The sequence below is a fragment of the Ahaetulla prasina genome, chromosome 4 (genome assembly GCF_028640845.1).
Source record: "Ahaetulla prasina isolate Xishuangbanna chromosome 4, ASM2864084v1, whole genome shotgun sequence".
NCBI classification, from domain to species: domain Eukaryota; kingdom Metazoa; phylum Chordata; class Lepidosauria; order Squamata; family Colubridae; genus Ahaetulla; species Ahaetulla prasina.
Genome location: NC_080542.1, coordinates 132,354,800 through 132,369,143, shown reverse-complemented (window position 1 = coordinate 132,369,143; position 14,344 = coordinate 132,354,800). Strand labels below are relative to the sequence as shown.

The 14,344-nt window shown below is 41.0% G+C and overlaps 1 protein-coding gene across 1 annotated transcript in view; it reads left to right on the top strand.

Moving 5' to 3' along the window:
- LOC131198304 (uncharacterized) overlaps positions 1-3,919 on the top strand; it is a 44,409-nt gene extending 40,490 nt beyond the window's left edge. Inside the window, exons 2-4 of the mRNA XM_058182792.1 lie at positions 1,153-1,302; positions 1,413-1,491; positions 1,960-3,919. Of these exons, the coding sequence (XP_058038775.1) occupies positions 2,715-3,884 (1,170 nt within the window). The 5' untranslated portion in view covers positions 1,153-1,302; positions 1,413-1,491; positions 1,960-2,714 and the 3' untranslated portion in view covers positions 3,885-3,919. The remainder of the gene's footprint in view (positions 1-1,152; positions 1,303-1,412; positions 1,492-1,959) is intronic.
- Positions 3,920-14,344: the final 10,425 nt, after the last annotated feature.

The window sequence follows — 14,344 nt, the reverse complement described above, 5'->3', positions numbered from 1 at the left end:
TTATATGACACAGGAAAAAATAAAACAGTCTAGTTCAGATGTATATATGTTCATGGCGAGAAAAACTAATCTTGCGAATTCACCAGATGGTTGGCATAGGGCAGCGATGGCTAATCTTTTCCAGACCGAGTGCTTAAAGCATGCATGCACCCCCAAAATGTAATGCTTGCGCAACCCCCGCTCATGCTCCCTGCATATGAGCTTGACCCCATGCATGTGCCATGGCCCACCATGCAGTCCAGCACATACGCCCTGCCCCAACATGCATGTTTGTGCACCCTGCATGCACCTCATCCCGTGCATGAATGCATGTCCTCCTATGGCCCCTATGCATGTATGCATGGCCCCACGTATGCACCCTGCCCCTACTCATGCGCGGCAGAGCCTCGAAGATCAGCATGCACAACAGAGCTGAGCTGGGGTGATGGCTCATGTGCCCACAGAGAAGGTGCTGCATGCTCTGGCACACCTTCCATAGGTTTGCCATCACGGGCATAGGGGAATAAAGCTGTTACAGAATCTAGTAGAAACCTCCTCCCAGAGGAGAGCAACAAAACCGGACTTTAAAGTGGGTGTGTGGGGTCTCTAACAATGCTTTGACCTTTAACCACACAGCGCATCCAAATAGCATCCTAAAGAACAATAAAGTGCCATGGAATAACAACAATGCAAAAGCAGGGCATGAACACAATAACATTTCTCCCACTGTTTCAATGACATTCTGATTTTAATTAGGGACTTAAAATATTAAGGGCTTAAAATCTCAGTGATTTACAGCTGTGTCTCAAATAGATGACCATGTATCTGAGTTCTACCGGTCATAGGGAAAGCCCTTATGAGAAACATTGTTTTAGGCTCCAACCTGTTACATGTTAACCTTGGAGTAAGCTCTATTGAACCTGTTGGGACTCCAATTGTAATCAAATACATTGCTGAAAGATCTATATTTTTCAAACACTGCAAACAAATTCAAACCAGGAATGTGACTCATAACAAGCTTCACCAGATAATTCTCTCTTCTTTATGAAAAAGCTTTGATGTTGCAGCAAAATTCTCCTTTCAAGAGTAGCTGTTGGGGTTGAATAATCTTGTTTATGTCTCTTTTCTACTTTAAAACTCTACATCTAATAATTTCTTTTTAATTTATCAAAGGTGGCAGGAGAAGGCATGTCCTTAAGAAGCAACAGGCTAATTAGAACACACAACCTTCCCAGCAGATACTGCTTTTATTCTACCAGGAGATAAAAATAATTAGCCTTCTAGACCAACAAAAATAGCAGAATCTGAAATGTTGAGAACAAGGTAAACAACAGGGTTCAGATGTCAATGTTTTGCTTCAGCTTTTAAGCACATTAAGAGCTGGGGAGGTTGTAGATGAATGTGGCATCATTGTGTTTTAAATTTTCTCACAGCATTTCAAGAATGCTGAATCTAAATAGGATGGATATGAAAAGTAACAGCTAGAACTGAAACATGTACAAGGGAACAGTGGTGAGTTTTAAAAATTTTTACTACCGGTTTTGTGGGTGTGGCTTGATCAGTGTGGCATTGCTTGGTGGGCATGGCTTGGTGGGCGTGGCAGGGGAAGGATACTGTAAAATCTCCATTCCCTCCTCAATCCAGGGGAAGGGTACTGCAAAATCCCCATTTCCTCCCAATCAGCTGGGACTCGGGAGGCAGAGAACAGTTGGGGGCAGGGCCAGTCAGAATGTTTACCACCGAATCTCTGAACTATTCAAAATTTCCGCTACCGGTTCTCCAGAACTGGTCTGAACCTGCTGAAACCCACCTCTGCAAGGGAAGCAACAAAGTGACCATAATGTTGCAAAATGAAATCTTCAAAGTTTTGGAGTCTTAAAGCATAAACCATGTATCAAATAACAAAAGCTTTGGAAAGAGAAAATGGAAACTAGATCCAATGGACATTAGATCATTCTAATAAATTGTGTTTCTTCTCAGATTAAGATTAAACCAATCCTAATGACACAGAGTTGCTGATGACTTCTTCCCTTCATATTGGATGATGCTTTATAAGAGGTTGTCCTTGAAAATAACTCAAGAAGCTGAAATATGACCGGACTTCCTGTTTGGCACTGTAGGTGATGGCAGTGATCTTTATGATCACCAACCTTTGGATTATGTGGAATCGCTAGGACAGCTTAAATCTGCTGTCCAGCGGTTCGAAAAACCCTCTCTTTGGGAGAAGAAGAGATGGTGAGCTGAGGGCAGAGGTAGAATTTCCCTAAAGCCCCTGAGAAAAAAGGGGTTTGAAGGGTTAAGTTCCCTCCAGCAACCCGAAGTACTCCAGATCAGAGGATTTTTCTGCTTTGGCGGAACCAATCACCACGACCAAACACCGAGATTTATTTTGGACAATAAAGGATTATACCGGACAGAATGAAAGTGGGAGAACTTTATGCAAGTAGCCAAGCCAATTCCCCGTTACTTTGTAACAAGCTTGAAAACAGCAAGAAAATGGAGGCGAATTGTTAACAAGCTAACGAGTGGAAAGCGAAAGTGATACTTTTAGCATTTGCCGTCTGCTGCTGGTAAATTGCATGTTATTTGCTACTTTAACTCTTTAACTCTTTGCTGCCTGCTGATAGAATCTAGGGGAGATTTTTAAATATTGCTTTAAAAGACTGTGTTTCTCAGAGGTTAAGAAGATTTAAAGTGAATATTAAGTTGGAAATAAATAAATAATTTTATAGAAGATGGCAGCCAAACAATTAAAGTCTACTGTAACAAAGGGCTCTGGAATTTCATCAGCTGGTGCCTCTCCAGCTCATACAGCAGAGACTAGAACATTGAATTTAGAGGCGTTACAAGAGAATTTAAAAGACTTTATACAAGAAAAATTTAAAGTAATAACTGATGAGATGTCTGAAATGAAAGAGCAGATATTAGAAATTCAAGTGGGAAATAAAGAAGTTAAAGAAGGATTTGTAATTGCAGTACAAAGTTTGGCAACAAATGTGATTTTATTAGAAGAGGAAGTTGAAGAAATTAAGCAACATAATTCAAAATTAGAAAATAAAATGGCTGAATTTCAAAGTAAAATGGAAAAAACAGATGATGAAATAGTTTTGATACAATATAGAAATATGGAATTTGCTCTAAGAATCCGTGGCTTGAATGAAAATAAAGAAGAGAATTTAAGGGAAATTTTTTCTGAAGTATTTGCTGAGATATTAGCAGCTCGTCCAGCAGATGTGGCTTATCAAATTGATAAAATATATCGTGTGAATTCTTGGATAGCAAGGCAAAAAAAGTTGCCAAGGGATGTTGTTATTTATTTTACAAGCAGAACAGTGAGAAAACAGATTCTGCAAGCCTCATATAAGGGGGAGAAGATTCAGGTTGCTGGTCAAGATATTTTAATATTAAAGGAAATTCCACCAAAAATGTTCAGGGCTAGGAAGGAATTTGCCTTCCTGGTGAATGAACTTAAAAAATGTCAGATTGAATATAGATGGGATATCCCAACTGGTATAATAGTATATTATGCAGAGAAAGTACATCGTCTCAATACAGTTGGAAAAGCAAGAGAATTTTATGTTGAGGCATTAAAAGTTGGAAGTCTTCCCCCATTGGAAGCTAGAAGAAGGGAGGCTGAAGTGAAGGAAAGAAAAGTGAAGCAGGTACAAGAACAGATTGTGATGGAAGAAGATTTATTACAAGTGTTGGAAATACCTACGACGGGTTCAGATTCAAAAGAACAAAGGCTGACAAGAGCTGCTGCTAAACGCAAGGAACAAGAGATGAAGGCACAACAACAACTGGCAACTACTACAACGGAAACAGTGGGAGGAGCAAGGCCTAAAGCAAAATGTTATCTGCGGCTAGTGTTCCAAAAGTTTCCTTTGGCCGATAATGGCAATTAAACTATTATCTTGGAATGTTAATGGTTTGAATTCACAGAAGAGAAGGAAAGTATTTCATTATTTGAAACAATTTAAAAATGACATTACCTGTTTACAAGAAACACATATTAGATCTTTAGACCAGAAATATTTGATAAACTCAAAACTGGGAGTACATTTTGTTGCCTCCTCTTTGGAAAAAAAAAACGGTTTAGTTATATATATAAAGAAGGATATATCAGCAAAATTAATTGAGGTGGATAAGCAAGGAAGATACATTGCTATTGAACTTTTGTTGGAGGGAAAGAAGATATTATTAATAGGAGTTTATGCTCCGAATCAACAACAAGAAAATTTTTTCAAGTTTTTACATAAAAGAATAGTATTTTGGGATTATAAATCATATATATTAATGGGTGATTGGAATGGTGTGTTGGATACTCAAAAAGACAAAAAAAGTTTAAGGAAAATGTCAAGCCGGGCGAAATTACCAAAGGCTTTTTTTGAAATGATGGAGGACTTGGAATTAAGAGATATTTGGAGAGAACATAATACAGAAGAGAGGGATTTTACCTTCTTTTCTGACAGGCATCAATCATTTTCGAGGATTGATTTTATTTTGATTTCTAATGATTTGTACTCTAGAGTGAAGAAGATTAAGATTTGTTCAAGAACTCTATCTGATCATAGTCCGGTTTGGATTTTATTTATTTATTTTTATTTATTTATTCGTACTTTTATACCGCCCTATCTCCCTAGGGACTCAGGGCGGTGTACAGCCATATAAAAACACATAAATATACAAAGTAAAACATTCATCTAAAAAACTTATTATATAGGCAAAAATTTAAAATAGACATATAAACAATAAAACCCAATTTAAAACCAAATCTAAAATTTAGACATTTAAAATTTAAATTTTTTTAAAAAAATCTAGTCCAGTCCTGCGCAAATAAATAGATGTGTCTTGAGCTCGTGGAGGAAGGTCCGAAGGTCAGGAAGTTGACGAAGTCCTGGGGGAAGCTCATTCCAGAGGGTGGGAGCCCCCACAGAAAAGGCCTTTCCCCTGGGCATCGCCAGTCGGCACTGCCTGGCCGACGGCACCCTGAGGAGTCCCTCCCTGTGAGAGCGCACGGGCCGGTGGGAGGCATTCGGTGGCAGTAGACGGTCCCGTAAGTAACCCAGACCTATGCCATGGAGCGCTTTGAAGATCATTACCAAAACCTTGAAGCGCACCCGGAAAACCACAGGTAGCCAGTGCAGTCTGCGCAGGAGGGTGGCTCCCTCTATCACCCGTGCAGCCGCATTCTGAACTACCTGGAGTCTCCAGGTGCTCCTCAAGGGGAGCCCCATGTAGAGAGCATTGCAGTAGTCCAGGTGAGATGTCACGAGAGCATGAGTGACTGTGCATAAGGCATCCCGGTCCAGAAAGGGACGCAACTGGTGGACCAGGCGGACCTGGTGAAAGGCTCTCCTGGAGACGGCCGTCAAGTGATCTTCAAAAGACAGCCGTCCATCCAGGAGAACGCCCAAGTTGCGTACCCTCTCCATTGGGGCCAATGACTCGCCCCCAACAGTCAGCCGAGGCTGCAGCTGACTGTACCGGGATGCCGGCATCCACAGCCACTCCGTCTTGGAGGGATTGAGCTTGAGCCTGTTTCTCCCCATCCAGACCCGTACAGCTTCCAGACACCGGGACAACATCTCGATAGCTTCGTTGGGGTGGTCCGGTGTGGAAAAGTACAGCTGAGTGTCGTCAGCGTACAGCTGGTACCTCACACCGAAACCACTGATGATCTCATCCAGCAGCTTCATATAGATGTTGAACAAGAGGGGAGAGAGAATCGACCCCTGAGGCACCCCACAAGTGAGGCGTCTCGGGGCCGACCTCTGCCCCCCCGTCAACACCGTCTGCGACCGATCGGAGAGATAGGAGGAGAACCACCGATAAATGGTGCCTCCCACTCCCAATCCCTCCAACCGGTGCAGCAGGATACCATGGTCAATGGTATCAAAAGCCGCTGAGAGGTCTAATAGGACCAAGGCAGAGGAATAACCCCTATCCCTGGCCCTCCAGAGATCATCCACCAACGTGACCAAAGCCGTCTCGGTGCTGTAACTGGGCCGGAAACCGGACTGGAACGGGTCCAGATAGACGGTTTCCTCCAGGTACCGGGGAAGCTGACATGCCACCACACTCTCTACAACCTTCGCCGCAAAGCGAAGGTTGGAGACCGGACGATAATTACCTAACACAGCTGGGTCCAGGGAAGGCTTCTTGAGGAGAGGCCTCACCACCGCCTCTTTCAAGGCGGCCGGAAAGACCCCCTCCAACAAAGAAGCATTTGTAAGCCCCTGGAGCCAGCCTCGTGTCACATCCTGTGCGGCCAGCACCAACCAGGAGGGACACAGGTCCAGTAAACATGTGGTGGCATTCAGCCTACCCAGCAACCTGTCCATGTCCTCGGATTGAATTTGATCGGGAAAAGGAGGCTAGGAGATCATGGAGGTTGAATGAGAATTTGTTTAAATATGAACAAAATGTAAATGAATGTAAAAAGCAAATGAAAGAATTTTTTATTATGAATATGAAAAAAGAAACATCTATAGAGATGATTTGGGATGCTAGTAAGGCTTATATGAGAGGAAATTTTATACAAATGAATATTAAATATAAAAATAAATTGCAGAAAAAGAAAAAGGAATTGGAAGAGGAAATTAAAAAGAAAGAACAGTTATTGATAAATAGCCCAGGAAATAGTAAAATAAAAGAATCAATAAATATATTAAGAGGTCAGTTTAACATGTTGATGGCAGATCAAGTAGCAATTAATTTACAATATGTAAAACATAATACGTTTAATAATGCCAATAAGCCAGGAAGATGGCTTGCCTATTTAATAAGGAAAAAACAGAAATCACGAACGATTGATAAAATAGAATATAGGGGTAAGGAAGTTTATCAAAAGAATTTGATTAAAAAAGCATTTTTAGAGTATTATAGTAAGTTATATACTAGGGATATGATTGATGATACAGAGATAGAAAGATATTTACAACAACAAAATATTTGTGAGTTTACAGAAAATCAAAGAGAAGAACTTAATCAATTATTTATTTATTTATTTATTTATTTGATTTTTATGCCGCCCTTCTCCCGAAGGACTCAGGGTGGTGTACAGGCAACAATAAAATACAAAACACCACAATATACAATATAAAATACGAATTAAAAAACTTATTATAATTAGCCTAGAACCTTAAAATTTATAAAACCAAACCCCATTTAAAATTAATAGAAAATTTAAAATCGATAAAATTTATGTAATTTAAAATTTAAAATATAAAATTTAAAATTTAGGCCAGCCCTGCGCGAATAAAAAGGTATGTCTTCAGTTCGCGGCGGAAAGTCCGAAGGTCAGGTATTTGACGTAAGCTTGGGGGAAGCTCGTTCCAAAGTGTGGGAGCCCCCACAGAAGGCCTTCCCTGGGGGGCCCGCCAGCCGACATTGTTTGGCGGACGGCACCCTGAGAAGTCCCTCTCTGTGAGAGCGTACGGGTCGGTGGGAGGCATATGGTAACAGCAGGCGGTCCCGTAAGTACCCAGGCCCTAAGCCATGGAGTGCTTTAAAGGTCGTAACCAACACCTTAAAGTGCACTCGGAAGGCCACAGGTAGCCAGTGCAGTCTGCGCAGGAGCGGTGTTACGTGGGAGCTACGCGAAGCTCCCTCTATCACCCGCGCAGCTGCATTCTGGACTAACTGAAGCCTCCGAGCGCACTTCAAGGGGAGCCCCATGTAGAGAGCATTACAATAATCCAAGCGAGAGGTAACGAGCACGTGAGTGACTGTGCACAAGGCATCCCGATCAAGGAAGGGGCGCAACTGCCGAACCAGGCGGACCTGGTGGAAGGCCCTCCTGGAGACGGCCGTCAAATGATCTTCAAACGACAGCCGGTCATCCAGGAGGACACCTAAGTTGCGCACCCTATCCTTTGGGGCCAATAACTCGCCTCCAACAGTCAACCGCGGTTGCAGTTGACTGAATCGGGATGCCGGCATCCACAGCCACTCCGTCTTGGAGGGATTAAGCTTGAGCCTGTTTCTCCCCATCCAGACCCGTACGGCTTCCAAACACCGGGACAGCACTTCAACAACTTCATTGGGGTGGCCCGGGGTGGAAAAGTACAGCTGGGTGTCATCAGCGTACTGTTGGTATCTCACCCCGAAGCCACTGATGATCTCACCCAGCGGCTTCATATAGATGTTGAACAGCAGGGGCGAGAGAATCGACCCCTGCGGGACCCCACAAGTGAGGCACCTCGCGGCCGACCTCTGCCCCCCTGTCAACACCGTCTGCGACCGGTCGGAGAGATAGGAGGAGAACCACTGATACACGGTGCCTCCCACTCCCAATCCCCCCAACCGGTGCAGCAGGATACCATGGTCGATGGTATCAAAAGCCGCTGAGAGATCTAATAGGACCAGGGCAGAGGAGTACCCCCTGTCCCTGGCCCGCCAGAGGTCATCTACCAATGCGACCAAAGCTGTTTCCGTGCTGTATCCGGGTCGAAAGCCGGACTGGAATGGGTCTAGAATTAATTACTTCAGAGGAAATTTTGTTAGCAATTAAGCAACTTAAAATCGGTAAAGCACCAGGTACAGATGGTTTAACAGCTGTTTATTATAAAAATTTACAAAATGAGATGGTTGAACCACTTAAAGTGTTATTTAATAAAATTCAAATAGGAGGAGATGTTCCCCCTTCATGGAGGACAGCCTTTATTTCGTTAATACCGAAGGAAGATCGAGATGGTATTAAAGCAGAGAATTATAGGCCTATATCATTTTTAAATACTGATTATAAGATATTTGCCAAGATACTTGCTAATAGATTAATGCCAGTGATGAATCAAATAATTCATAATGATGAGTCAGGATTTATTAAGGGTAGGCAGATGAGATATAATGTGAGGCAAATTGTAAATTTACTTGAATATTTGGAACGAAACAACCAAGTCTCAGCGGCGTTCTTTTTTTTGGATGCTGAAAAAGCTTTTGATAGATTGGATTGACAGTTTTTATTTAAAGTAATAGAAAAAATGCAATTTGGGGATTATTTTATCCATGCAATTAAAGCAATATATCAGAAGCAAACAGCACAAATAATAGTAAATGGTGGGTTAACAGAAACTTTTAAAATTGGAAAAAAAGGGAATTAGAGTTAAACATCAAGATTACAGATTAAGAGCTTTTGCAGATGACTTGGTTGTTACTGTATCTCAAGCAATATACTCAGCTACTGGTTTAAAAGATATAATTGGTCAGTACGGCAAAGTATCTGGATTTAAGGTGAATCAGCAAAAGACAAAGATGATAACTAAAAATATGAATATACAACAAAAAGAAGAGTTAGAAAGAACTACAGGTTTTGAAATCGTTAAAAAGGTTAAATATTTAGGAATATATATTACAGCTTCAAATGTCAAATTATACAAAAATAATTATGAGGTATTGTGGCAGAAGGTATGGAAAGAAATGGAGAGTTGGAAGAAGTTACAACTATCCCTGTTGGGAAGAATAGCGGCTATAAAAATGAATGTTTTGCCCAGGTTTCTATTTTTGTTTCAAATGATACCGGTGCTTAAGAATGACATCAAATTACAGGAATGGCAAAAGGGGGTTAACTTTGTAACTCTGTATGGATGGGCAAAAAGCCAAGAATAAAATTAAAAATAATGCAGGATATAAGGGAAAGGGTTTTTTTTAAAATGCCTAATTTAAAATTGTATTATGAAGCAGTTGTCTTATCATTAATTACTGATTGGATTAATTTGACTGAGGAAAGAGTTTTGAATATAGAAGGTTATGGTTTGTTATATGGGTGGCATGCCTATTTATTATATGATAAGAAAGTAGATAAAATATTTAAAAATAATATAATTAGAAATGCATTATTGAGGGTCTGGAGGAAATATCAATATAAATTAGATGGAAAGATTCCAATATGGGCAATCCCGAGACACATGATAGAAAATATAAATATATATCAAAAGATGGAGGTAGTTACCTATAAAGAACTTCTTTGTATGGAAAAGGGGGAATTACAATTAAAATCCAGAGAAAAGATGGGGGAAGAAGGGAAAAATTATACATGGTTCCAATATGGACAATTACAAGCTAGATGGAAACTAGATCAAAAAATAGGTGGTAAGCAAACTGAGGATAATTTGTTAAAACAAATGAGAGATCAAGGCCAACAGCATATTAAGAGGTTGTATAATGTATTAGTAGAAATAGACTCAGAGACTGAACTGGTTAAGGATTGTATGATTAAGTGGGCACAAAATTTTCAGCAACCAATAATGTTGGAAACTTGGGAAAGAATTTGGGTGAGGAATGTTAAATTTACACAAGCGCAAAATATGAGAGAAAATTTTTATAAGATGTTTTACAGATGGCATTTAGACCCCAAAAAGTTGTCATGTATGTATCCTAATGTACAGGCTAAATGTTGGAGATGCGATTGTGAAGATGCCACTTATTACCATATATGGTGGACTTGTAAAAAAGTTAAAGCATTTTGGATTAAAGTATGGTGGATCATGCAGAATATTTTGAAAAAGAAGATTAAGTTTACTCTGCAGTTCTTTCTACTAGGAATAATTATGGATTGTACAGCTATAGAGACTAAATTGATTTTGAACTTAATAACAGCCGCAAGACTTTTGATTGCTCAATATTGGAAGAAAGAAGAATTACCTACAATTGAAGAATGGACACTCAAAGTATCAAATCTGGCAGAAATGGCAAAAATCTCTGCTTATTTGAAAGACTATACACAAGAAAAATATATTTTAGAATGGAAAATGTGGATTGATTATATTCAAAATAAGTATCAGATAAAAAAATATCGAATAGCATATGAGTAAATTTAGGAAATATTTTGTATTAGATATATTTCTGAAGGAGAGGGGAATTGAGAGTATGATTAAGTGTGGAGTGACTAGAGATTATAATTTAGGAATTATTTTGGATTATGATTGTTAGTTTTGATACCCTGCATTTTGTTCTGGGAAGTCGGGGTGGGGGTGGGGGTAAGGGGAGGGAACTGGGGGTTTGAGGATAGAGATGGAGTGATGGTTAATGTACAGGGATTATTGAAGATGTATAAATATAATTAATGTAGGGTTGGGTCTGCCCAGTTACCATTTTAGAACGGTGGGGAGGGAGAAAAGAGAGAGTAGGAGGTAGGAAAGAGGAGAAGAGGAAGGAAGAGGGGTAGAAGAGGGAGAAGGAAGGTGTAGGGTGGAGGGAGGAGAGGATGTAGATACGAGAAGGAGAGGAAGGTTTGGAAAGTAAAAGAAGGTAGAAGAGGGAAGAGTGTTAAAAAGGGGGGTGGTGACTGGACAAGCCCGACTAATTGTATATAACTGTACATTGGATGAATTATTTGATATGATTGTAAAAATAAAACTTTAAAAAAAAGAAGAAGAAGAAGCAGCTGAAATATGACCAAAAACAGCAGTCCAAGGAAGCAGAATTTGTTGTTTATTTATTCAAAATTCATTTGGTTGCCCAACTCACTCATAGTGACTCTGGGTAGTTTACAGAAATAAAACCCCACTATAAAACACAGTAATTTCCCTTCCCCACAACAACAATCAAACCAAGCACTTTATGGGCTTTCTATCACCTTAGGGTCTCCTGCTGGCCAAACCATGTCTTCAGGGCCTTTCAAAAGAATGTCAAGGTGGGGGCCAGTTTTATTTTCACAGTGATAGTATTCTACAGCGAGGGACCAGGGAGAAGGCCCTTCTTCTTGGTCATACTAGATCCATGATGGAGGCACGCAAAGCCCTCCCTGCAGGCACACCAGCCGTCACCCCAGCCCAGCTCTACCACGCCAAAATGGGGCATGGGGAGGTGGTGCAGATGCTTGTGGGAGTGGGGTGCATGCACGGGGATATGTGTGCGTGCACAGGGACACGTGTGCATGCACGGGAGACACATGCACATGTGCTGGGAGGGTGCACGTATTACATTTTGGGGCTTCTGGCACATGCACACTCTTTGGACACTCAGCACCAAAAAAGGTAACCATCACTGCACTAGATGGATCTCCTTAACAGAGGACCCATAACATATATTTCCTCTCTGCTCTGGTAGGTATGTGAATTGGAAAAATACAGTCCTTCAAATAACCTGGCTCCATTTTTTTTTTACCATCCTTTAGTTTTGCATGGCTATCAATATAATTCTGGGCAGGATTTATGGTGCTGGTTTAACCTGTAAATCCTAGAGGCATCCATATTCCTAATGGACTATCACTCTTGTCCAGAATCAGCATATCTTTTGTATTCATCCTATAAAGGGCTTGCTGAAGTTATCAACACATGCAAGATGAAAGGATTAAGTGCCCTGAGTTGCACTATTTTGATTGCAGCCTTCAGACCATGGAACACCTTGTCCCTGTGATACAAAAAGCCAACACCTTGCATGATTTATGCAAGAACATTTTTGTTGTTCCTTAGAGCTTTTGGCATGGATGACGGGTCTGGGTTATTTCCATAAGTTTGTCACTGCAATTAATTGGGAATTGTCCTATTTTAGTTTGATTGAACATATCATACTGTAAATTGCCTTCACTCATTGGCTGTAGGGCAAAATAGAAATTGTTGCATCTATATGTCTATGGAGATTCTCGGTCATCCAGGTCATGGTTGTCCCAAATGTGCTTTTTCAAGAGGCAACTGGACTTTCTGGCTCTTTGAAGATTTTTTGCTTCTCATCCAAGAAGCTTCTTCAGCTCTGACTGGATGGTGGAGAATGGAAGGTCAGAGCTGAAGAAAATTCTTGGATGAGAAGCAAAATGTCTTCAAAGAAAAAACAGAAAGTCCAGTTGCCTTTTGAAAAAGTACATTTGGGTTGCATCCAAGAAAGGGCATGTTCGTTCCTTTGGCCTTGCTTTTGCTCCTTGTTGAAAAGAAGGAAAGGGAGAAGAAATTGTTCCAGCAGAAGAGTCCCTGGGACAACCTTCCTAATTTTTTTTATTTATTTTGTCACACAGTATACATAAGCATATATATAGGTATGAGTATGTAATAACTATATTAATTGGATATAACGAAAGGAAACAATAGGACAGGAATGGTAGGCATGAAAACCTCGGAAAACAAATGTGTGTGTGTGTGTGTGTGTGTGTGTGTATATATATATGTAGGTCTTTGGTTGTTCGGGTTTTCTCCCGCGTAAAAAAACCCGAACAACCAAAGACCTACATACAAAACCCCCCGAAAACCTCACAAAACATATATATATATATATATGTTTTCTGAGGTTTTCGTGGGTGTTTGTATGTAGATCTGGTTATTCGGGTTTTCTCCCGCGTAAAATTGGAAGTGTCTTGGCGACGTTTCGACGAAGTCATCTTCAGGCTTCAGCTTCGTGCTTCTGGGAGCAATGTGTGACTGCAGCTGTTTCTTCCTTTTTAACTGCTAGTGGGGGTTTGAACTGACTGGGTGAGAGCTTGGCTGTGCTCTGATTGGATGGGGTTTTTTTTGGTGCTCTGATTGGATGGGGGTGTGTCCTCTTTGGGTGGGGGCTTAGTTGTGCTCAGATTAGTCTGAGCTGCAGGGGGATTTGAGCTGGTGAGCTGCATAGCTGTTGTTTGGCTTCGTGGTCGTGGTCGTGCTACATCTTCATAGTGGGTGTCAGTCTGCTGCATGTATGGATTGGAGGGGTTTGAAATGGCTAATGTTGCAGCTGCAGTCTGGCTTCTGGTCCTTAATCGTGCTTCATGACCAGTGTGGGTTTGGGTCTGCTTTCTGGGTGGATGTGTGGTGGTGACATCCTGTGTGGACCTCGTAAGTGTGGGTCTGGTGTCATTCCTCGTGTTAGGGACACGTTTGTCAATAAGGGCAGGTTTCCAAATGGCTGGTAGGCGGGAGGTATCATCTCGTTTGTTCATGCTGTGTGGGCGTTTTTCTATCTCGATGGCTTCTCTGATTATTCTGTTGTTAAAGTGTTCAGTTTTGGCAATAGTTCTGGTCTTTTTAAAGTCAATATCGTGTCCTGTGGCTTTAAGGTGTTGGACCAGGGAAGAAGTTGGTTCCTCTTTTTTGACTGAGTTCTTGTGTTCTTCAATGCGTGCACTTATTCTTCTGTTGGTTTGTCCAATGTATGTGGTGGGGCAGGCGGTGCATGGGATTTCATATACTCCTTGATTTTCTAACTCAATTTTGTCTTTGGGGTTTCTTAGGATGGTGGATATTTTTCGGTTTGTGCAGAATGCTGTCTTGATGTTGTGTTTGTGGACGATCTTGCTGATTCTGTCTGTGATGCCTTTTATATATGGGAGGAGGGCTGTGCCATTTTCTTGTTCTCTGTCTTGGATTTTAGTAGGGGGTTATTTTGGATGTTTGGTAATCTTATTTCTCTGGAATCCATTGGATGTTAGTACGTTAGTGAGAGTGTAGTTCGG